The following is a 25,421-nucleotide window of genomic DNA, read 5'->3' on the forward strand; positions in this document are numbered from 1 at the left end:
GAGGAGGCAGGGCAAGGTCATGTGTGCTCCCACCACCCACCCTTGCTCCTGACATATGTGCGTGCACTGACGTGCACAGACTCACACGCCACACACCTGTGCACATGTGCAGACTCACACACTACACACATGCACACATGTGCACACACATCACACATATGCACACAGGTGCAGAGACTCACACCACACACATGTGCACACACCACACTCGGCACACATGCCACATGCATGCACACAGCACACACATGCACACACCTGCACAGACTCACACATCACACACATGCACACGCATGCACACACACACCACACACATGCACACACCTGCACAGACTCACACACCACACACATGCACAGACTCACATGCCACACACTTGCACACACACGTATACACACCACATGCATGCACACACGTGCACAGACACACACCACACACATGCACACACGTACACACACCACACACATGCACATACCTGCCACACACATGCACACACACGTGCACACACCACACACATGCACACACGTACACAGACACACACACCACACACATGCACACATGTACACACACCACACACATGCACATACATGCCACACACATGCACACACACGTGCACACACCACACACATGCACACACGTACACAGACACACACACCACACACATGCACACACGTACACAGACACACACACCACACACATGCACACACGTACACAGACACACACACCACACACATGCACACACGTACACAGATTCACACACCACACACATGCACACACGTACACAGATTCACACACCACACACATGCACACATGTACACACACCACACACATGCACATACATGCCACACACATGCACACACACGTGCACACACCACACACATGCACACACGTACACAGACACACACACCACACACATGCACACACCTGCACAGACTCACATGCCACACACATGCACGCACGTACACACACCACACACACACATGTACACAGACTCACACACCACACACATGCATACACATGTGCACACACCACACACATGCACACACATGCACAGACTCACATCACACACATGTGCACATACGACACTCGGCCCACATGCCCATGCACACACACACAACACACATGCACACACGTGCACAGACTCACACACCACACACATGCGTACACACACACCTGTGCACACACATGCACACATACGCACATGACACATATGCACGTGAACTCACCCCACACACACGTGCACTTCCCCACACACCACACATGCCACATGCATGAACACACACACACACACACACACACATCTTTTTCTACCTTCCCGTGCATCTGGATTACAAATGGATAAGGCCAAGCTGGCGGTGCCGCAGGGAGCTATGAAGGGAGGGCTGATTCATTTGCAGGTTTGTCTTTGAACAATCCATGAAAAGAAAGTAAATAAACAGCATCTACACAAAGGGGAGCAACTAGTTGATTGATTGAAAATGAGACTTCTCAAGCATTTCAAGAGCATTTTAACTACCATAAATCATTTAAAGTTATTGTTACCTCTAAGTTTCTACCCATTAGCGTGGAGGCTCGGAGAGGTAATGTTTATAGCCCAAGGCAGCTTGGCTGCCAGGACAGAGCATGAAAGGCTTCCGGAAAGTCCAGAAAGTCTTGGCCTCAGCAGGCCGTCTCCTCTTCTCATTGCCCGCTGTGGGAGTTCTTACAGGGAGGCAGGGGGAAGGAGAAGCTCCTACGTGGGGTGGGGACGTCCCTCTCTCAGAAATCTCAGGGGCAGAGGAGTGATTTTCCCATGCAGCCAGGCGGTTTATCCAGATCTTGGCCTCTGGTTGCTACAGAAAGGCGGTTGCTGCACCTCTGTAAGGTAGAAACCATTCGCTCCGCACCGCAGTCCTCTGGCCCTTGCTGAAGCTTCATTTCTTTTTCTCCTGAGGGAGGCCAGCTCCAGCCAGGATCCCAGCAGCTCCAGGTGTGGAGGAGGAGGAAACAGTGAACTTCCCCTTCCCAGGTGTTTCCAGGTCCACATGTCAGGCTCAGCTTGGGTGGGGGGTGTGTGCTCCTGGGGGCTGTGTGCTTGTGTGCTCTTGGAGTGTGTGTGTTTGTGTGCACCCCTGGGAGGGGTGTGTATGCACACATGCACATGCCTGGTGTGTGCTTTTTACTTTCTCTATCCCAGATTTCAGAAGTAGTGATCAATAAATGGACTCATCTGGAAATTTTCCAGTTTGGGTCACCAGAGAACACAAGCAACCTGCGTCAAAACTTGGCTTGAGTCTCAAGCTGTGCCGGGGAGGGAGCATGGAGTCTGGGTCGAGCCCTCCCTAGTGCCAGCACACCCTCCTCCTAACTTGCTCCTTCCATGTCTAGAAGAGAAGGGGTCCAAGAGAGGGCATTGACCTTCGCTCTGGTCCTGACACTAAAAGACTGTGATGCTGCTTTTGCTGAAAAACCTCCATTTCCAGTACGGTTAATTATTATGCTGTCTGGGAAGGGCTGTGTTTCCCAGGCTGATGGCAAAGTGCACGGAGTCCCTTGCAGACCCTTCCCACTGCCTCTTGTTGGTCTGACCAGCAATCCCAAGGTCACCTCACCTCCTCCCTGTCCCATGACAACAGGAGTGTGCTGACCTCTTCCTGGTTGAAAAAGGAGCCATCTGCCAGGTGGTGTTAAAATTTGAGGAGCTGTTCACATGGTGTGGAATGTCTTGTCCTCTTTGTTAAATGCCTGACAATTTGCTGTGAACATAGAGGCCAGCTCCTGCAGCCACACACTCCTGGATCCTCACCCCCACAGTCAGCTCCCGAGACACTGCTCAGGTCCCTTTCCTAAACCAGCCTGGTGCCATCCTGAAGACTCTGCTTGGCCCCTTTCCAATTTCATGTGCCAGAAATGTTTGCACAGGAGGGGCTCCTATCCAGCCCTTTCCTTGTTAAATACTTGTACAAACCATGCTCTAAGACACCATGACCATTGCTCTTTCTGGTTTGATGAAAAAACAAAGGAAGGAGAGGAGAGAATAGTCCAAGAAAACTGGTTAATTTCTTGGAATCCCTGGGGTTATCAGTCCCACAGACATTACTGACACTTTCCTGCCCTTTTGGTAAGGAAGGATTCCTGGTGAGGATGAGACTCCAGGGAAGCCTAAGATTCCAATTAAGGATGGAACTGAAGATGAGAATGGGACCAACCAGGTTGGAAACAGATCCAACCAGGAAATGCCACAGGTGAGGATGAGACTGCAGGTGCGGGTAAGATTCCAGGTGAGGGTGGGACCACAGGTGAGGATAGGATCCAGGTGACAATGACACTGAAAGTGAGGATGGGACCACAGGTGAGGATAGGATCCAGGTGATGATGACACTGAAAGTGAGGATGGGACCACAGGTGAGGATAGGATCCAGGTGATGATGACACTGAAAGTGAGGATGGGACCACAGGTGAGGATAGGATCCAGGTGATGATGACACTGAAAGTGAGGATGGGACCACAGGTGAGGATGAGACTGCAGGTGAGGATGGGACTGCAGGTGAGACTAAGTTTCCAGGTGAGGGTGGGAGCACAGGTGAGGATAGGATAGGATTTCAGGTGAGGATGACACTGAAAGTGTGGATGGGGCCACAGGTGAAGATGAGACTGCAGGTGAGGGTGGGACTGCAGGTTACAGTAGGACTCCAGGTAAGGATAGGACCTCAGATGAAGACAGGATTGTAGGTGGAGATAGGATTCTGGTGAGACCCTCAGATGAAAAGGATTCCAAGTGAGGATAGGATTACAGGTGCAGGTGGGACTGCAGGGAAGATGGGGATTCTGTAGGGGACTGAGAGCAGACAAACAGACCCTCCCAGATGACTCCAGGTATCTCAGGGTTTGGGGACAGCAGGGGACCCCTGCACACACACGGGGCCTTTGTGCACTTTGGGGAAAGGAAGCTGCTTACTTAGGGTGTCTTCATCCTCCGTGTTTGTGGTGCCAGGACTCAGGTGCTTGAAGGGAGCGAGGAAGGTTGACAATATGCTTACTTTATCTGGAAAGAAAAGAACAGGAAATGCACTTTTGACATGGAGTTTCAGAAAAACGCAATGCTTTTAGAAGTTCTTATTACTGAAGGTTGGACAAGGGACGTGGAAAGGTCACTTTGGTTTCAGCCATTTCATTTTGGTTCAGTCTTTTATTGAATATCTGACAGCATTTTATCAAATTCTTTTCTCCACTCAATTTAAAATTATACGATTTCCTTCTTTCTCCTTCTCTTATTTTAGCATTTCCCTTCACCTTGCCCATGTCCCTTAAAACTTTAAGCAGCTGTCTCCAGGGTAGCAACCTTGCATCTCTTTACAAGATCCCGGGTAGGGCAGAGCCTTCCGTCGAGATCATTTCACAGAGATGGGCTAAAACAAGTAAAACGATCTCACAATTAAAAGAGAATGGTGCAAATAAAGCCAAGACTATCTTTCCCTATTAGTGCAGAATTTGCTTTCTGGGCTTGACATGCATTAAAAATAAAGGACCTGTCACTTAGCAGGCGTTTGGCAGAAGTAGAGGAGGGGAGGAGGGAGCTAGTGGTGTGGGCAGAGCACGCAGTCCTCCCAGAAATGGCCAAGCGTCCTCAATACGGTGGCTGGAATTCCAGGGACTGCCTCTGCCTAAAGCCTGTGGCTGGGTGAGCAAAGGCCAAGCAGGTCTTGCCTCCTGGGTCCCCACTACTCTGAGTGCAGCACGATTGTGGAAACAGATCCAATCAGGAAATGACACTCCTCACCAATAAAGTATGCTGTTTTACTCCCATGGTCTCAGCAATTTATTTCATCAATAACGAGATTAAGGAATGGTGGGTTCGAGGTATGATTGAGAGAAATAAAAATGACTAATAAAGGGATCCGAAAGAAAAGCTCCTTATTTTGGAGATTTCCACCACCTAAGTTAAACCACCGCACTGGGGAGTATTGGTCCACACGTAGAACTCACTGCACTGCAGAGGAGACACCAACAGAGACACAGCACAGGGAGCCCCTGGCTCCCAGACGTCCTCCAGTCTACACGGTTCGCGTGTGCCATTATGAACCTGGACCTCATTGATTAAGAGGCCCCAGGTGGAAATGTTAGCGTTGCTCATGCAACACGGTGCAGAGTGCGACAGAAGCGTGTCCTAGCGTCCCTGCTGTCCAAGTTCCAGGGCACTGGCTGCGGGATCGGCTACTTCGCTACGCGGGATCCTTCCCTCTCCTTCGGAAGCTGTGGACACCCACGGGCAGGATTTCCCAGGAGGTCACTGAGTTTACATCACCCTGTAATGAGGACAGCTGTCCACAGGTGCCCCACCATGGCACTGTATATCTCCCTGAAGTGTAATTTCTCAAGAAAACATGAGCTGCTGGTTTCATCTGCCCTTGGCCTTCAGGCATCCAGACCCAGCCTGAAACTGGCTCTTTTTCTTTTGAGGCTGAGCCTGTTTTCTCCTTAGCCAAGGTTTTCAGAGGCCAGAAGAGTTCACACTGAAATTCATTCGGGAGCCCGTTAACAGCTGTTGTTTCCAGTAGGGACGGGCAACAGAGAGAACAATAAATAACTCAGATATAAAATGCCTGTGCCTTCTTTGTTCTACCAAACAAGAATAAACCAGGGAAGGGTTTGCTCTTCTAAACCCTTGCAGCCCAAACTAATTTACTACAAGAGAATGAAATATCTTGCTTGAGTTATAATTTCATTAAGGGAGTCCAATAATGTTACACTAAGAGTGTGAAGCTCAAATGATTTAGTCTGGAGGATCTCAAGATGAAATTACATTTTTAATAAAGTAAGGCTACCAGCCAAACACTCACACAAACGCACTAAACTATTCCAGACTTTACTTTAGCAAAATCGTAAGATATTTAAGGATTGTTTTAGATCTATCAAAGTTTTTACTTTCTGATGTTGCTAGATTTATCAAATAAAAATTCAGGATATCCAGTTAAAATTGAGTTTTACATAAACAGATAATTTTTTGGTATATAGGCATTTCTAACATTGTGTGGGACACACACATAAATATATATCTGTGTACATATATATATATGTATATACACACACACGTATATACTTAAAAACCTTATTCATGGTTTATCTGAAATTCAGTGGAAGGCAAAGGACTTCAATAGACATTTCTCCAAGGAAGATGTACTAATGTCAATAAGCACATGGACATGTAATCAACATCACTAATCATTAGGGAAATGCAAATCCAAACCACAATGAAATATCATCTCACACCCATTAGGATGGCTATTAGAAAAACAAAGCAAAGCCAGAAAATAATGTGTTGGTGAGGACATGGAGAAATGAGAGCCCTCTGGGGATGTGAAATGGGGTAACCGGCAGGTCAATGCCCAAATAATTGAAACTCAGAGAGATAACTGCACCCACATATCCACCGCAGCATCGTGCACCAGAGCCTAGAGGTGGAAGCAGCTCAAGTGTCCTTCAGTGGATGAGTGGATGAGTGAAACACGGTACAGCCAAGCAACAGAAGATTAGGCAGCCTTAAAAAAAGGGAAATCCTGCCATTTGCAACGAGCGTGCATGAAACTGGAGGACCCCATCCTAAGGGAAATAAGCCAGGCATAGAAAGACAAATCCTAGTGCATGATCTCTCTCATACGTGGAATCTAAAAAAAGTTGAATTCATAGAAGCAGAGTATAGCATGGTGGCTGCCAGGGTCCATGGGGTGAGGGGAGAGGGGAGAGAGTGAGGAGATGTTGGTCTAAGGTACAAAATTCCTAGGATGAATGAGTTTTGGAGTCTTAATGTGCCGCATGGGGACTCTGGCTAATAACACGTATTGCCCACTTGACATGGGATAAGAGAGCAGATTTTAAGCATCCTCATCCCCCACAATGGTAACAATGGCTGGTGACAGATGTGTTAATTAATTTGTGGTGATCATCATTACACAATGTATATATCAAATCATCACATTGTACACCTTGAATATATTCGACTTTTGTCAATTAAACATTTTAAAATTAAAATAAATACATAAAAATCAATGGCAAAACAAAATCAAATGTAACTGGGCGTCCTGTATTTTCTCTGACACTCCCAGTTGTGCCTAACCAACTTTTCTTTCCGCTAGGGCAGCGGACTTTAGATTTCATGGGACAGCTTGAGCAACCAAACTAAAGCAAAGGAAACAGAAAGCCAGCAGTATTGCAGACACTTATCTATTGCTAACAAGTACACCTGAAATTCCAGCTATGCTCTGTAATCACCGTGAAGGCACGTGAGCTCTGGGAGAGAAGCGATTATTTCTAAGAAAGGGCAGACCGCGTCTTTAGAGTGTTCTTGGAAAAGGACAGGAAGAATTACATTTTTAATACAGAAAAAGTACGACAGAAGTTCTTTGGCTTCAGGGCCTCTCTTTGTGGTTTCCTCGGAACCGATTGTCTGTTTGGGATCTGATCTATATTCTCTTAGTTCAAGATGAGTGGAACTCTGATATTCAGATAATTCGATTTTTTTGCATGTTTTTCATTGTCATCTTTTGAAAATCTGGTTTTTCAAGCTTCTGATGAAAAAAGGAAGCCATACTTTTTATTTTTTTTGCCTCCATTCTGGACCTTTTGGGTGTGCCGGAGAAGCTGCATCGCAGGGCGCCCCACGCTGCCGCTGCCGCCCCACCCTCTGGGTAACGCCTGGAAGAGCGGGCTGGGCTGGCTGGGTGCTCCTCTCAAAACGTCAGGGGTCGGCTGGGCAGTCTCCACGCCTCAGCTGCTCACATCCTGGGTTCTTGAGCTTGGGCTCCCATTATCGAGTATGGACCAGCTAGAAGCTGACCCGGAGGATGCAGTGAGCCGGGGCCAGCCCTGGTCTAAGAGTCAAGAGTCATTTTTAGGAAAGGTCGATGGTTGTTTTTAATGCATGGCTTGAAAGTTCCAGGACACTTGCTTTATAAATCTTGTTACTCACTGTGGAATAAACAGCATTTATTTGAAGCAGTTTTATGTATTTTAGGGGGCATCTGGGTGAGCATCTGGAGGGCACAGAAGCCCTTGCCTGGAACCACGTGCAGCTGTGAATTGCAGTTGGCCTCGGCAACACTGAGGCTCTGTGGTTATCGCCGGTTTTTCACATTATAACAGTTTGGGAGAACTACTACGCTGTCAGGGCTGAGGGAAAGAGACACTCACTGGAATAATTTTTAGGTATTTTCAGATGTCCTAATCATCTTGTTTAGAAATAAAATGCCCTGAGTTAATAGTCTACTTATTGTTTCGTGTTAACATCTTGGGGTGAGGATTATCCTTGAGTGAGATTAAAAAAAAAAAAAGCGATGGCTTATTTTCCCTGAAAGGCACTTGTGGCTATGCCAGCAGTTTTTCATTCAATATCACGAGTCCCCTGAATTCATGGCCTTTCCCAGAATGCTTGATATGAATTATCAGGTTTTAAGAACATGTGGTTGAAGTATTAGGTGTTAGTGTACTTTGCAAAATCAAAATAACTGCACATATTGAGGATACCTGGTTACTTCGTCATTAGTCACACTGCATAATCACTGGGGCACGTCTTAGCTTTCTTGACGTATTTATTCCAGGTAAAGAATCTGAGACGTTGAGAAGTTAGTGGCTGTGCCCAGGACTATCTATAAGGTCCTCAGCACATTCCAGGCTTCCAGCCTGCAGTTGCCTTCCGCACTGAGCAAAGGCTACTTAAGGAGATCTTCATCTTCCTATCTTTTCCTGCCTGAGTAAAGTTTATCCTTGTAGTGGCGGCTGAATGTTCTGAATTTTTCTTCCTTGCCTTGACTTTGTTAAATTTTATTTAACCTTCTATGTTTCATTTGTCATAGCTTTAAAATCAGAATAGCATCTTTGTTTCTAGGGCCACAAAAGGAAGAATAGTGCAATAAATAGTTTTTAATTCAAATATGAAAAGCATTTAAATTTAGGGTCTGTTTAATATTTTGTAGAAAAATCAAATGTACTCTCCTCTCTGCAGAAGTAATCACATACAATGTATTCATAAACAAGTTATCGGGGTTGGCTGAAAGCCCCAGGATCAGACAGTGCAGAGGAACCTTCCCTCATCGTGAAGAGGGAGAGCCAGTTCTCTACCTTTCCTGGTCCAAGGACCATGACTCAACAACATTAGCTGAGTGGGGCACAATGAGATTTCAGTTCTGTCTTACCAAATTCTTTCTGATCTATTGAAACCAAGAAGGAACATGGTAAGTGCATTATAGTCTCCACCAAAGTGAGCCTGGAGAAGACATGAGTGTGTGAAGTGATCTTGAGCCCACATCACAGTCCTAGAAAGAGCAGGAAGGAAGGCTCACTGGCCATGAATGCACAAGCCCTGGCCAGGATGACGGAGCTGCAGCTCACCAGCAGTCTCATTGTAAACAACAGCAAAACTGGACAAAGTCTATGAAACAACCGGTTTCAGAGTTTGGATGCCAGGCAGTCGTGACCACTGTTGCTGAGAAAAGGAAAGCATGTGAGTGCACCCCACAGCTCCACAAGCCTCCCACCCGGAAGCTCTTTTCAGCAGTAGAAACGTGGACCTGAAGAAGAACAAGCATCACTGTAAGTTGAGAAGGTGAAAACCAAAGCTTGTGCTGCTGAGGCAAGTAGAATTTGAGGGCAGAAGAAAGCTGCTTCAGAGATCTGGTGGGGCCACTGGATTTGGTTGAGACTCAGCCCCACATGAGAAGGGGAGACTCAGATCTCACTGAGAGCAGTGACTGGGGACCTGTGAGCTAAATGAAAATTCAAGTGATGGCACAATGCTGAAAGTCTGGGATTCTGATCAGGCAGAATTACAGATCACTGAAGAGCTAGGATTCAGCTGGGATGGTAAAAAGGTGATGTTTAAGGACTAGGAATACTCTAGTCCTAGATTAAGAACTGCCATGAACATGTGCTAACAAAGACTTAAAACAAGCTTTGAAATGATCTAGTTGATCATTTCAACTAGAAATTGGTCGGTAATAAACTACCCTTGGTCAGTAATAAGCTACCTGCTAGAAGAAAACTTAAGAACACCACAAAATCCATATTCTCAACAACATAGTATCCACAAAGCCCAGCAAATAATGATATAGTAATAGTAATGACATTGCTAGATGTGAGAAGCAACAGGAGAATATGACCTATCCTCAGAAAAAAATATAGTCAAAGTAAAAAGATCTAATGATCTTATCTGCTGAAATTAGCAGATAAGGATGTTAAATAGATGTTAGAAATATTTTTAAGAATTTAAAAATAAAGGGGACATAATAAGTAAATAGATGGGGAATCTTGGTAGAGAAATGGAAACTGTATAAATAAAATAAAAATTCTCAAGCTCAAAAACATAACATTTGAAATGAAAAAATTTACTGGATGGGTTTCACATTAGATATGTCATTTCACAAAACATATCAGTAAATTTGAAGGCAGATCAACAGAAACAATCAAAACTAAGCACAGGGAGAAATAGAAAAGGTGAAAAAGGTGACAGAGACTCAATGATCTGTTGGACAATACAAAGCAGTCTAACTTATGTATAATTGGAATTCGAGGAAAAAACAGAAAAACTGTTAAGGTAGAAAATGTACTTTAAATAATAGTTTTAAAGTTTTCAATTTTTTAAGACACGTCAAATCACAGACCCAAGTATCTCAATCAAACTTACACAGAATAAACCTGAAGAAGACTGTACAAATCAGCACAGCCAAACTCCTGAAAACGAAAGACAGGGAAAGTATTTTCAAAGTAGCCAGAGAAACAAGACCTCTCACATACAGAGCAACTGAAACAAGAATGACAGAATACAAATTTCAATTCTGCTAAAAGACTATTAACTCTTTAAATACAAGATAATGACAGTGTACTGTAATGTTTATCATATATTTAGAAAATATATAAAAAGAGGAGCACACATCTTGGGATGGGGTAAATATAATTATTCTGTTGTAAGTTTCTTCCTTTGATCATGAGGTAGTTGGCTATGGTAAGTTAAACATGCATGCTTTAATCTCTAGATCAGTCATCAAAAATAATACAAAGAGGTATAGCTAAAAAGTCAACAGAGAAGATAAAATAAAATACTAAAAATGATCGATTTGTTGAAAAAGGCAAAGAAGGAGAAACAAATAAACGGAATAAACAGAAAAAAAATTAGCAATGTGGTACACTTAAATCCAAATATGTCAGTGATTACTTTAAATGTAAATGGACTAAGTACTCCAATTAAAATGCAGAGATATTCAAACTATATTTAAAAAACAAAACATATTTTTGATTGCTACAAAAATGTACTTCAAATATAAAAACGTAGATAGGTTAAAAGTCAAATAATTGAAAGAGATACATCATGTAAATGCTTATTTTAAGAAAGATGGAATGGTTATGTTAACAATAGACACAGTAGTTCTCAAAATATGAAATATTGCCAGGGATTAAGAAAGACATATCATAATGATCAAGTCATCAAGATAATATAATAATCGTTGGTGTTTATGCACTCAACAGAGTTTTAAACAACATGAATAAAAAACTAAAAAATGAAGGAGGGTAGGAACATACATAAAGATAGTTTGAGATTTTAACATTCCTCACCTAGTTACTGATAGAATAAGTAGTGAGGAAAAGACTGTATCGAACAAAAAATTAGAAGAATGCTAACAGCTAACTTGACCTAAATTACATTTATAGAGGACTGTATAGAGTATTTGTTGAGATGGACTATACACTACAAAATAAAAAAGGTCTCAATAAATTTTATAGGTTTGAAATCATAAAAGTGTATTTTCTGGCCACAATATAATCATGTTAAATATACATAACAAAAACATATATGGAAAATCTCTATATACTCAAAAATTAAGTATCGCCGTTGTAAGTGACCGAAAAGTTAAAAGAGAAATCACAGGAAAATTAAAGCCTCTTTATTCTCAGTGATAATGAAAGTATAACATACCTCAATTTGTGAAACAGAGTTAAAGCAATGCTGAGACACATTTTAGCTCTAAATTTATGTTCATATTAGAAGAGAAGAAATGTCCAACATTATCTAAGCTTCTACTGTCAGAAGCTAAAAAGGAAAAAAAAAGAGAGTGCATCAAACCCAAACTTGTTAGAGGAAGAAAATACTAAAATTAATAGTAGAAGTCAAAATAGGAAGTGGAAAACAATAGGGGAAAAAACCCTAATGAAACAAAAAAATTGACTCTTTGAATAGGTTTGATAAATCTCGAGTTAGATTAATCATGAAAAAGGAGAAAAAACTTCCATGTTATCTAATTAGAAATAAATAAGGGGATCTTATTACAGTTCCTGCAGTCATTAAATAAGAATATGGGAATAATGTAAACTATTGTATGCTAGTTAGTGAAAAACATAGTTGCAATGGGAACACTCTTTGAAAGGCACACACTGTCAAAGTTCACTGATGGAGAAGTAGAAAACCAGAAGAGTGCAATGTATATTAAGTAAATTTAATTCATAGTAAAAACCACCTCACATGTAAACTAGTCTCAGACAGCTCCCTCTGGTGAATTGCAAGAAGTATTTAAAGAAGAAATTATACCAATTCTGTGCAAAATTTTCTAGAAAAATGGAAGGGGGGGTGACTATCAAAATTATTTGATGAGGTCGATGTTAATCTAAAGCCAAAACCAATCAATGACGTTATTAGGGAAAAAACCCTACAGACCCATGGTCCTCATGAGCAGATGAGTTTCTAACAAAATATTAGCAAATCAAGTTCATCCCTATATAAAAAGGTTAATGTATCATGAACCAACGTGGTTCATCCCGAAATGCAAGATTGGTTTACAGTTTGAAAATCAATCAATGTAATTCACATCCTTAACATAATAAAGGGGGAAAAAAATCATAGCATCTCAATAGATGCAGAAAAAACATTTGAAAAACACATGCCAAACCTCCACACTTGTATTTACAAACTATTGCTAAAATAAGTTAAAGATAAATAAATAGAAGGATATACCATTTTCACAGAATTCAAGATTTAGTATTGTTGTAATAACAATTGTCCCCTAATTTATCTACAGACACAAAATCCCATTCTTCATGAAAATTCTGAACACACAAAGGACTAGAGGAAAATTTCCTTAAATTGATACAGGACATATACAAAAGTTATAGCTAGTATTATATTTAATGATGAAAGAGTGAATGATTTCCTCGTGGGACTGGGAACAAGGCAGGGACGTCTGCCTTCACCACTTCTATTCAACATTGCACAGGAGGTCCTAGTTAGTGTCATAAGGCAAGAAAATAAAAGTCAAAGAGATTGGAAAGGAAGTAGAACTGACTTTATCTTCATGGCATGATCATGTTTGTAGAAATTCCTAGGGAAAGATGAAAACAACTACCAGAACTAGTAAGTGAATTCACGTATACAAAAGTCTGTGTGTTTCTATGTATCAGTTGAAAAAGTGGAAAATTAAATTAAAAAGCAATACTCTTAGGACAAAAAGTTATAAAATACTTAGGCATATTTGAAGGAAAAAAAAGACATGCCAAACCTACACTCATATTTACAAACTATTGCTAAAATAAGTTTAAAAAGACCTAAATAAATAGAAATAAATGCCATTTTCACAGAATCTAAGATTCAATATTGTTACAATATCAACGGTCCCCTAATTTATCTATAGATATGATTCAATCTCAGTCAGTACCCTTGTTGAAATTGAAAGATAATTTTGAAGTTTATATGGAGATGCAAAAGACCCAGAATAGTCTAAACAATATTGATAATGCAGAACAAATACAATGTAGTAATGGCGTAAGGCTAGATAAGTACCAGTGGAACTAGGAATAGAATCAAGTCTCAAGTCTGTATGATCAATTGATTTTCAACAAAGGTACCAAAGCAAGTCGATGAAGGAAAGAAAATCTTTTTAACAAATAGTACTAAGAAAACTAGACAACATATTAAAAAAATGATTCTGAGCCCCACCTCACATCCTATGTGAAAATGATCACAAGATGGATCATAGACCTAAAAGAAAAAGCTAAAACTATAAATTTTTAAGAAGAAAATTGAGGAGATTAGTTTCATGGTTTTCATGTAGGCAAGGATTTCTTAGCTAGGAGATAGAAAGCACTAACTACAAAAGAAAAAAATGACAAATTAGTTTTCATCAAATTGGAAAAATTCGGCTTGTTGAAATACACTGTTGATTAAGCTAAAAGGAATGGATAGATTGGGATGATATATTTACAATCAAGGTGACTGTTTTGTATCCAGAATACAAAAACTCTTGCAACTTAATAATAAAGGATATCAAATCTCCACTTATAAAAAGTAGGCAACATACTCGAACAGAAACTTCACAGTGGAAGACACTACAAAGATATACAAATAGCCAATAAGCACTTCCAAAAGACCAGCCTGGGCCACATGGTGAAACTCCATCTCTACAAAAAATACAAAAATTAGCTGGGTGTGGTGGTGGGTGCCTACAATCCCAGCTACTTGGGAGGCTAAGGCTCACGAATCGCTTGAACCGGGGAGGCAGAGGTTGCAATGAGCTGAGATCGTGTCACTGCACTCCAGCCTGGGGGACAGACAGAGTGAGACTCTGACACAAAAAAAAAAAAAAAAAAAAAAAGAATAAAAGGCTGACAGTGCTACATGTCTACATGTCAGTAACCATGTGGAAAATCAGAGCTCAGACCTTGGTATAATAACTTCAAGAAATTTTGGAAAATGTCTTGGTTGTTAAATATACACCTTTCCTACGAATTACCACCTCCACTTCTAGATATTTACCCAAGATAAATGAAATGTATATGTTCACAAAAAGAGTCACACGGGGATATTGATCCAAACTATTCATCACAGCTTAAAACAAGAGAGATCCCAAATACCCATCAACAGAAGAGTGGATACACTAATTGTGGTGCATTTATGCAATGAATTGCTCTTCAGTAAAACAAAACAAAATGAGTGAACTATTACAATTTTACATGATGATGTAGATGGATTTCAAAAACACTATGCTGAGCAAAAAAATCTGGGCACAAAAAGGAATATGCAGTGTGGTTCCATTTACATAAAGTTCCAGGAGGCTTTCAGCCCTCCATGGAGAAAGCAGAGCACGGGCATCTCTGAGGGGGGTGTGTGGATTGCGGGGAAGAGGTGGAAGTGGGCTTCTGCTGGTGAAACGAAAAGATGCTGTATTTAGATGGGGCATGTGCTACATGTGTGCATTTGTCGTTGGACTGGAATGTGTACGGTTTGTACATTTTGCTGTATGTAAATTACACTCCCATTATTAAAAAAATAAAAAAAAACAAAAATCATGACTGGACAAGAAAATAAATGATGTAAAGCAAGCCTCAAGGAATTGTTGAATCTACAAAGAAGAAAATTGAGGATGGTAGATATTAAATGAAGATCCCTGCTAGGAAAGCATATCTGCTTATGCCTCTGCTTATCAGGACTTAAGGTTTCTATTTTCTTTTTTATTCCCCCTATTTTATAGATGTGAAAGCTCAAATATATCAAAAAGCCTTAGACATTGCAATAAGAAAAATTATAGTCTCAAAGACAAAGTCCTTTGGAGCCAGCTTTGGATTTGCACTGAGGATCTGCATCTACATAAAATGAAGGGGGAGTAACCAGTGAGGGGGAAAACAAGAGCTCCAGAAAGCTGCAAGCTGAAATCAGAACTGTGAGCCTCAGGCCTGAAGGAAATAACATATACAGTGGTCCATTTCCAAGACAATGTGCCTTAAATCGGCTTAGGTCAGCAAACTACAGAAAAAACAGGATATACTAGGCCCCTGCTTGGATAGCCGACACCTACTTGTTGGCCCACCCCTCTGCCCCTTTAGTTGTCCTCACCCGAACCAAAGAAGTTTAGCCTAAGATGAAAGTTTATGAGCTTGTGAAATAGCTTGTTTTGTCTGTTCTTATCAGCCTGCCCAGCTACTTAGGTCATAAGTCAAATACCTGGAGAGCCCCTGAGCTGACTGGGATTGCAATGCATTGTGGGTTGCAATAAAATGCAGCAAGACAACCCTAAAGAAAACACCTAAAGCCCATGCCCAACGACCAATAGGCCACGTCCGGGAAGACTGTGACCCCATAGTGCTCAGCCTATGAGGGGCCGGGGGAGGGACCTGCGCACGAGGGGATAAATGGTTTGTTGAAGCTGTGCTGGGTGTAACTGCCCATCAGACACCCGATCTTGCAAGACCATCATTAAAAGTCTCACGTCCGCTCTTCTGCGGGTCTCTGAGTCCATTCTTTGGGTTTGGATGAGTGAGTTTGTTTCTCACAGGTCCAACCACAACCACACATACCTTGGTGGTCTCTGAGGCCTCAGTTTACCCACGATGATTTGAGGGACTGTGAAAAGATCAATGTTTTTGGAGGCCACTTTGTGGATGGAAACCCTGTTTCATTTTACAAATAGTTTATCAAACAATTTTTAGCAAGTATGATGAAAATTTAAAAAAATCTTTTGGTACATGATGATATGTCAGTTATCTGGAAAGTCATGTGAAATAACATATTGGCTGGAAATTTCAATAAAAATGATACTAAAAGTGATAATTGCCAGGATGTCTAAGAATTGGATTTTTTTTTTTTTTTTGTGAGACAGGGTCTCACTCTGTCACCCAGGCTGGAGTGCTGTGGTGTGATCCTGGTTCACTGCAGCCTCAACCTCCTGGGCTCAAGTGATCCTCCCACCTCCTGAATAGCTGGTGCCCACCACCATGCCTGGTTAATTTTTATATTTTTTTGTAGAGACAGGGTTTTGACATGTTGCCCAGGCTGGTCTCAAAATCCTGAGCTCAAGCAATCTGCCTGCCTCACCCTCCCGAAGTGCTGGGATTACAGGTGTGAGCCGCCGTGCCTGGCCAGGATTTGATCTAATACTCTGCCTCCGAAAAAGCACTAAATATTTCATAGGATAGGCTATTAAAAATCATAAAGTAAGCACTTTGAGTCTGTCCTTATTTCAAAAATTGAAAGTGAGGTTTGCACTTCTGCCTTTCCCTTTTGTGGGCCACGTCCCTTCCACATCTCGCAAAGCTCTGCTCTCCTGAATAGTTACATAACTGGAATCGGGGCTGACAGCTGGAGTCCACAGAACTCACTTGGTGCCCTCAGGCTACAATACTTCGGCCTCTGTTACAAGCTTCCTTCTCATGTTTTCCTTTTGCCAAAGCACGCTCTGACAGATGGCCTCCCTCAGGCTTGACCCACTTTCTCCATAGCTGTATATTCAAACAGAATACAGGTGTGTCTTCAAATGGATGCACTTCTATCTAAACACAAACGCAAATCAGTGTGGACAGGTGGGATGCCCTGGGAAGCAAGAGGATGATTAACCTCCATGCAGGCAGGAAGAAGGAGTAACACTGCAGAGGAAAGGCAAGGAATTTGTCTCACAGGTTTTCAGGAACATGGGCTTTAAAACGCCATCTCCAAGCTCCCGTCCTATGAACAACACAGGGAGTTCAGGCAACTTTTAAAGAGATTCTGGGTCTGCACTGAGCTTTGTGAAACACAAGAAGGTTTGATTCTTTCGGTGAATCTCTTCTGGCAATTTCAGAGATGGACACAATTCATGGGTTTGGGCCTGAAAGCATCCAGTTAAAACGGAGGTGGCCCGCGGTGTCAGCCACACGTTCATTGTCATGGGCTGAACGGTGTCCTCCAAGAATTCTGCTGAAGTCTAACCTCCAGTCCCTCAGAACGTGACCGTATTTGGAGAGTTTCTTTAAAGAGGTGATTGTGTTAAAAGCAAACATACAACTCCTAATTACCTTCTCAAAGTCCCCAAATTAGTAGGAAGTAATCTGTGCAAGTGGCAGCGAGCCTCTGGCCGTGACAGGAGCTCCTAGCAGCTGTGCATGTAAAAGCATCACTTCCAATTCATAGGGCTCAACGTTGGGCTAGCAATTAGTAGTATGGCCAAATTTGAGCTATTGGTGGAATGTGTCCTTTTTTCATAGTTTAATTTCTTTTTCTCTTTGTTGGTTACAATATTTCTGGTAGCTTTTAATTTTGAGATTTGTGGGTAGATAGTAGGTGTATCTATTTATGGAACACATGAGGTGTTTTGATACAGGCCTGCAATGCGTGACAGTCACACCATGGAAAACATGGTATCCATCTCCTCAAGCCTATAGCTTTTGTGTTACAAATAATCCAATTATACTCAGTTATTTTAAAATGTACAATTACATTATTATTGGCTCTATTCACCCTGTTGTGCTACCAAAAACTAGGTCTTCTTCATTCTTCCCAGTTACTTTCTTTTCGGTACCCATTAGCCATCATCACCTTCCTCATCTCATGGTTTAATTTCTAAGGCATTTTGTTCTCCCCCCAGGTAGCTTTCCTCAAAGCCAGGGCACTGGGACATTCCTGGGTCGTCACCAGGACTCATGGCAGGGCAGGGTTTTGACAGCAACCGTGGGGCTGTGCACAGTCTCAAAGACCACCCAGGCCACACCTGATGCACCGCACTCCAGCTAACCTTGGAAAAAGCTGAGACGCTGACATGGACACACAACAGATTGTTCTGTGTGCCCTTCCAGATGTGAGCGGTGGGCACAGATACAGATGGTCCCTCAGATGATTGATGGGAAAAGGTGACTCCTTGCAAGAAACTATATTTAAATTAGGAGAATAGTCTAAAGGTGTGTGTTCACACTTCACAAGGAGAAACTCACAGCTTTCCAAATGATTAGCCAAGGCTCAGCCAAATGTCAAAGTTCTAGACACGAATGCTCCACCTGGGAGTGGAGGCTCCAGAAATTGCCTGACATCATCCTCGTCCTTTCAGGATGGTGTCCTCAGTGAACTCTGCCTTAGGGTGCAATAATTAATAGCACTTCCTCCCACTCGCGCGCCCCAGGTTTAGAAGAGAAAGCACAGAGCCATCCCACGTGTGAAAGAAGCTCCCCTGGGAGGTGGGTGGCCTGAAGGCAACCATACTCTAATCCCCAGTCAGCTTCTGATTCCAAGGCCAAATTCCTCATGTCCTACTGAAAGCTTATCTGATTGTTCTGTAGGATTTCTGAGTCCATCTGCTCAAAACTGGACAAGTATGTCCTGTAAAGATGCAGTGTGTCCTTGTTCCTCTGATCCGTTTAACGCCATCCACCTAAGGTCCAGCCTCAAGGCCCGCAGGTCACCTCTGCCTGCCCGTTGTCCTCACTGCACCTGTTAAATGCCTCAGCTTCTGTAGAGGGTCCCTCCTGCTGTTTCTCCGCTCCACAGCCTGCTCCCGCCACTTCGGCTCTCATCTGGGCTTTGCAATAATCTCCTATTTATCATGGTCACCGATCTATTTGTTAACTGGTTGCCAAAGTCACTTTTCTTGAGTGGACGTTGTGCAAAGGCCCAAGAGGGGAGAGGGAGTGACCTCGTGGAATTTCACGTAGGTTTGTGTGGCCAGTGTTGGGGGTGTCAAAAGTGGGCCACGAGCCAGAGAGGAGCAAGTCAGGCCCCACTGGGCTCCCTGCACTGCCTGAAGTCACTGACAACCTGGCTGGCACCTCAGGAACATCAAAGGTTTGAAGCCAGGGCCTGAGAAGAGACTTGCATTCTGCAAAGTCCTCGTGGGAGCATCTAAGGGGAGGAGCTGCTTCCTCTCCCTGCTAAGGAAGAGGGGCACCCCGGACGCAGGACTCTCTGTGCACAGGTCATTTATTTCCTTCCTTCCTTCCTTCCCCTTCCTTCCCCTTCCTTCCTTCCTTCCTTCCTTCCTTCCTTCCTTCCTTCCTTCCTTCCTTCCTTCCTTCCTTCCTTCCTTCCTTTCCCTCCCTTCCTTCCTTCCTTCCTTCCTTCCTTCCTTCCTTCCTTCCTTCCTTCCTTCCTTCCTTCCTTCCTTCCTTCCTTCCTTCCTTCCTTCCCCTCCCACCCTCCCTCCCTCTCTCTCTCTCTCTCTCTCTTTCTTTCTTTCTTTCTTTCTTTCTTTCTTTCTTTCTTTCTTTCTTTCTTTCTTTCTTTCCTTCTTTCTTTCTTTCTTTCTTTTTCTTTCTTTCTCTTTCTTTCTTGCTCTGTCCCCAGGCTGGAGTGCAGTGGCGCGATCAGCTCCCTGTAGCCTCGAACTCCTGGACTCAGTCGATCCTGCCTCGGCCTCCCAAGTAGCTGGGACTACAGATGCGTGCCACCACAACTGGCTATTGTTTTATATTCATTAGACATGAGGGCTTGCTGTATTGCTTTGGGGGCCTCGGCCTCCCAAAGTGTTGGGATTACAGGTGTGAGCCACCATGCCTGGCCAAGATCTTTTATTCTCCAAGTCTAATATGTTCTTCCTGAATTCACTGCTCGGAGCTCCGGCCCGACAGCTGATGACACCATCTTGAATCGAAGCCTAATACAGAAGCCAGGCTTTAAGCCCCATGGTGAGCCAGGAACCTTGGCCACCTCCCTCCTGTCTCCTACCTGGGACTCTCCGATGGTCCTGGGAGGAGCTTGTTGAAGGCCTCAGCTTCACAAAGGTACTGGCAGTTCCTTGATAAGAGAATGGCAAGGTCCTTACTGCCCTCCTCTAACTCCTCCAGCCCTGATGACCCCAGCCTCACACTTGCTGTCACTGGGAGCCCAGGGGGCCTTGATGGGCCACCAGGCTCTTCTCCCCAGCGGGGCGTCTGCTCCTTGTGGGCCCAGGCTGCCTCTTCCATGGCTCCAGGTTCCAGTGCAGGGGCTGTGAGACCCTTCCAAGTGCTGGACCTCCCTACAGCTGGTGTCCTCATCCCTGCAACACAGACCTTCCCCATCTGTGTCCTGGGGTGCTGCGGGGATCCAATGAGACAAGGACAAGGAGAGAAAGTGCAGCAGGGTGGGGGGCTACCCTCCTGTGATGGCCAGGCCCGGCTCACTGCGTCTCACAGCAGCTGCCTTCAGCGCCCCCGGCTTCCCCAGGCCTTGCTGACGCTTGCCCTTCTGAAGCCAGTCACAATCAGCATTTCGCTTTATTTTCTGCTGAGCTTATTTGAAACTGGAAGTGTGGCATCGTGAACCCTCCTAGCAGGGCGCCCTGTTCTCTGCTGACCACACCGTGCCACGTTGTCCGCTCTGAGTCCATGTTTCTTCAGCACTGGTCCAAATGTGGGCCATTTCTCACCTCTTCTACAGATCAGACATTCTAGTTAACTGGAAAGCGAGCAATGATCGCGTAAGTAATTTGTTTAGAGAGCAGGTCAAAGAGCTAATAGCTGAGCTTGCAAGTCTAAATCTAATTATTTCCTCAGCACTGAGCTTCTGGCTGGCGCATGGAATGGGTTTTATTATTTTGAGCCTCCCAACTCCTCTGTTTGTGCGACTCTCTCCAGCCATGGGAGTGCTGCCGAACTGAACTTCCCGTCCCTGGCCCCATGCCCTTGGTGGCCCATCGCAGCTGCACGGGGGGGCGCCCACGCCTCGGCCGACACATCCTTCACGTTCGTCTCTGGTGAGTTTGGGCTATTTGAACAAAGGCTGGAAAAGCCTGTCATTCATTCCTTTCATCATTCTTTTGTTCAACAAAGACTTGCCAGGCATGTGCTGTGTCCCAGGATCTAAGAATCCAGCCCGGAGCTCCTGTCCTGCTCCATTTCCTCCCTGCCATCCCCATCTCCAGTGCCCCTGTGACGCCTACTACCTGTCCACCTCTCCCCTCCTGAATGAAGGCTTCCTGGGGCAGGGCTTTGCCTGCTTCCTGCAATTGTGTCCAGGGCGCGGGAGGCGGCCCAGCACAGGCAGGGGCTCTGACACGGGTGAAAGACCATGAGTGCTGCTCGGGACATCTGGCCTTTCACGTGTGCATGGCTGGGAGGGAGACGAGTTTCTTCCTTGGTCATCCCACTCGCTCCTGTTTTTCAGGGCCCCTCCTCTCCGACACAAAACCCTCCCCACCCTCTCCCTGTAGAGCTCCAGTGAGGACCTCCCTCCAGGAGCCCCAACCCCAGTTCCAGATAAACCTGTTTTTTCTAAAACTGTCAAAACCCAGCTCTAATGCAAAGGTAAGACAACCGAAAAGCATGTCAATTTGCCATTTCTTTCTTTGAGAAATCTGTAATAGGCTAGGGAACAACTGATCAATATAAATAAAGTTTTAACGGTGGAATTTCAGGTATCGGCACAGATGGAGAAGAGACTTTCGTGTCTCTGACCCTCAAATTACCCACCTCTCGACTCTGCGTGGGTTGGTGCACCCCAGTTTACCTGAGAGGCCAGGTTCACTTTTGGGGAGAAGAGATTTTCTCCCTCTGCAGCAGCAGCGCAGCCGGCACGAGGTCGCTGGGGGAATCTTCGGGGTCTTGATGGGTAGAGTGGTTTGCCAGAGAACCACCGAAGAGCCTTCCAGCAACTTCCAAGAGTGGGCACTTACTTCATGCCCTGGGAAATCTCTCCTCAGAGCCTGGCACAGGTTTTGGTATCAGCAGGGCCACGGCAGATGTTCACTGAATGAATAAGTGAATGACATGGAACGTAGGAAACATGAAATAAAATGAACTGAGAAGATCTGCAGGGACTGGTTATCTTGTCCATCTCCAAACACAGAGGAAATATGCTGACTTCCCACCAAAGTCCTGCTGGGGCCAACAGCAATCAGTTCGCTGTGCTCAAGTACCGGCTGTCTTCTAAGAGGTTGTAGGAAGGTATTTATAGTTCGGGGGAAGGAAGGAGAAACCATCTCTCGAGATCCCGTCCTCTCTCAGAAATCTTTGCGATGATAAGAATGAAGAGGGATGGCATTTTGGGCCTGTGATAGATGACACCACCCCAGATTTGCAGATGAGACCCTTTTATAGGAGAGGCGAGCACTGGTCAAATGGCATTTATAAAGAATCTGGCCAATAATATCTTTTTTTTCTCCTGGTTTTCATTACTACTCAGCACTTCCCGCCTTTCCAACTGAAGTTCAGTCAATCAGCAGGGTCTAGCAGGGTCCCCGACCTGATGCCTGGGGTCCCTCTGCCTCTCAGCTTCCCAGGAGGTGGCTAATGAGTGCTGAGATACAAGAGGGGGAGTGTGACAGATGCTCTGTCGGCATCGTCTTGCTATGCGATGATCACGCCCTGAGATAGATTCCTAAATGTGTCTTTCCTATGTTCAGGGTTTTTGTAATGTTATTTGGAGGGTGCACCAGCTTGTCATTGAGTGTGCCAGGGAACCACTGACCAGAGAAGTTTATTTGTGCCATGTCATTAGGACTGTGAGTAATAATAACAATAATAATAATAAAACAAAGGGAAGAAAACTCAGCAGGGGGCTGCCCTTGAGGGTGCCATGAGGGACACACAGGAGGCCCTGGTGGGAGGCTGCCCCGAGGAAGCCGTGCATTCTAGGATGTCACAGCCTGCCTCTGGCCTGTGCTTGGGAGGTGCCAGTGCAACCGCGCTTTCCATTTCTGTCTCTTGTTTTGGAGGTTGGATTTGAGGGATGAGGACAAACATGAGGAGCGAGAATTAGCTGGATCAGATCAGAGGAAAAGCATGAACCACAGGTGGAATGGGGCGTGTGGTGTGCAGGGTTGGAGGCACCGCTGTGGGGGACACGGGAGCATGGGCAGGGAGGGGATAGGCTCCGGGGCTCTGCCTGCCTCGTGGAGCAGGCACCTGCAGCTGTCCTGCACCTGTCTCTCCTGCATGAGTTGGCAGAGCAGCGTGGGCTCCCCCAGGCCAATTCTACCGCAGGGCTGAGCCCTGGGCCTCCCCGAACCTGAGTCCGGGCAGCAGTTTTACCATAAAAGGTCCATTTAGCAAACACACCTCAGGGCCTAGACTCCGTGTCACAGCTACCTGAAGTGCACAGAGCGAGACACATTGCGGCGAATCACTGGCCTCTCACTGCTCCCAGCGACCAGCAAAGCAAGTCACGGCAGCACATGGAGATGGATTTTCTGAGAGAAAGGCAGCCTGCAGTGCTCTCTATTAGATGCCCTGAAAATCAATCTGCAGCCCACTCCAGCCTGGTAAAATTAGATCTAAAACTGGTTAATTTAGTTTCAGGAGTGTTTTCCCACCCGAGGCCAGGCCTGAAGACACCGGGTGGTAAAGCACCCTGAGCTAGTGCCAGCCCCGTGCTCCTCCTCTGGGTGGGGACGATGCTCCATGGCACTGAGGGGCTGGTGCCAGGGACAAGATGGCGCTGCTCCCCTCCCCACCTCGTCACTGAGAGCCTCCTTCTCATGCTGTTCTTCTGCATTCCACATGGTTTGTAAAAGGATGTGGCATGTGGATGTTTTTAATTTGCCTGAGTGGGCGGGCTTATGGTTTTGGAGTTGGATCCTTGGGACAGCCGAACGCTCTAGGACGCAGCTGTTTTGCAGCTCAGGGCTCAGCAAGGGCTGAGTTAGGGAGGGCCGGGAATGACCTCAAGGCAGGAGTGAGAGGCCGGAGAATCATCACTTCCTCTACCGGAATCTCAACCATGCTGGGCCCCTGACCGTGAATGGAAAATTGGGAAGAGCAAGCGCAGTATCAGAGAGTCCCAGGACCCCTTGCCAGGGCCCCGGCCTGGGTGGGCACCCCCGTGATTACACGCCTCCCACTGTGTGTCCCAGCAGCCACAGACACCGTCAGGGCCAGGGTCACCCTCCCCGCCTCCCGGATGAGAAGAAGCCTCCAGAGCGGCCGAGAGACCCACCGTGGAGGCAGCCGGGTGGCAGACAGGGCCCGGTGTGTGTGGTCTGGTTGTGACTTTCCCACAAGGCATGACCCGTGGGAAGGAGGCGTCAGCTGGGATGGCACAGAGCCCTGCGGGGACCAGGGTTTTGTACCACCTTGGCTTTCAGTCATGCTGCGGGAAGCCTAGGTCCTCTCCCTGTAAGAAAAGACAGCTGGGTTCTGGGCTTTCATAGCACACGGGCACCCCCGGTTCCAGGACCCACCGTGAAGGGCAGATGCCAGCGCTGTTCGGGGCCTCCCGTGATCGTTCCAGCTCCCTTCCCACAAAGGCCAGGTGCAGCCTTGGAATCCTTGGAATCCTCCCCATGGATCCAACGGGAGCTCGCGCGCTGTGAAGACGGCCGTGCATTTTAAACGGCGCCAGCAAGGAGGCCGCACTGTGTATCCCGTGTCCCCATTTCCACCTATGAGTGGCGGCTTCATGGCGGTTTGGGAGTGGCGTCCAGGCTCTGTTCTGCAGAGTCCCTGTTTTTCTGCGAACCTCACCCTCTCTAGAGGGGAATGAGCCACTGAGCAAGCAGGGTTTCTTGCTTGTCTTCAGAAAACTGCAGCAAGGCCTGGGGAGCAGTTCCCAAAGTGTGTTCTGCCAAACACAAACAGGTGCTAGTGCCCAGAGCATCCTCACAAGCGTGTACTTGTGGAGGGCTGAGTTCTACAGAATTAAGCAGATTTCTTTATGGAGGGGCTTCCCGGGGCTTGTAGTGCGCATTGTGCTGATACAATTTGAAAATCTCCAAAATGGAGTGAGCACACACAGCCTCTCTCATGACCTTGGAACTCGATT

General features: G+C 45.2%; 1 protein-coding gene across 1 annotated transcript in view; it reads right to left on the reverse strand.

Moving 5' to 3' along the window:
- Positions 1 to 25,421, reverse strand: part of ADARB2 (adenosine deaminase RNA specific B2 (inactive)) — a 520,351-nt gene that overhangs the window by 168,627 nt on the left and 326,303 nt on the right. The window contains exon 2 of the mRNA XM_008002108.3: positions 3,933 to 4,019. Within this exon, the coding sequence (XP_008000299.1) occupies positions 3,933 to 4,019 (87 nt within the window). The remainder of the gene's footprint in view (positions 1 to 3,932; positions 4,020 to 25,421) is intronic.

Source organism: Chlorocebus sabaeus, chromosome 9, assembly GCF_047675955.1.
Source record: "Chlorocebus sabaeus isolate Y175 chromosome 9, mChlSab1.0.hap1, whole genome shotgun sequence".
Lineage (NCBI taxonomy): Eukaryota > Metazoa > Chordata > Mammalia > Primates > Cercopithecidae > Chlorocebus > Chlorocebus sabaeus.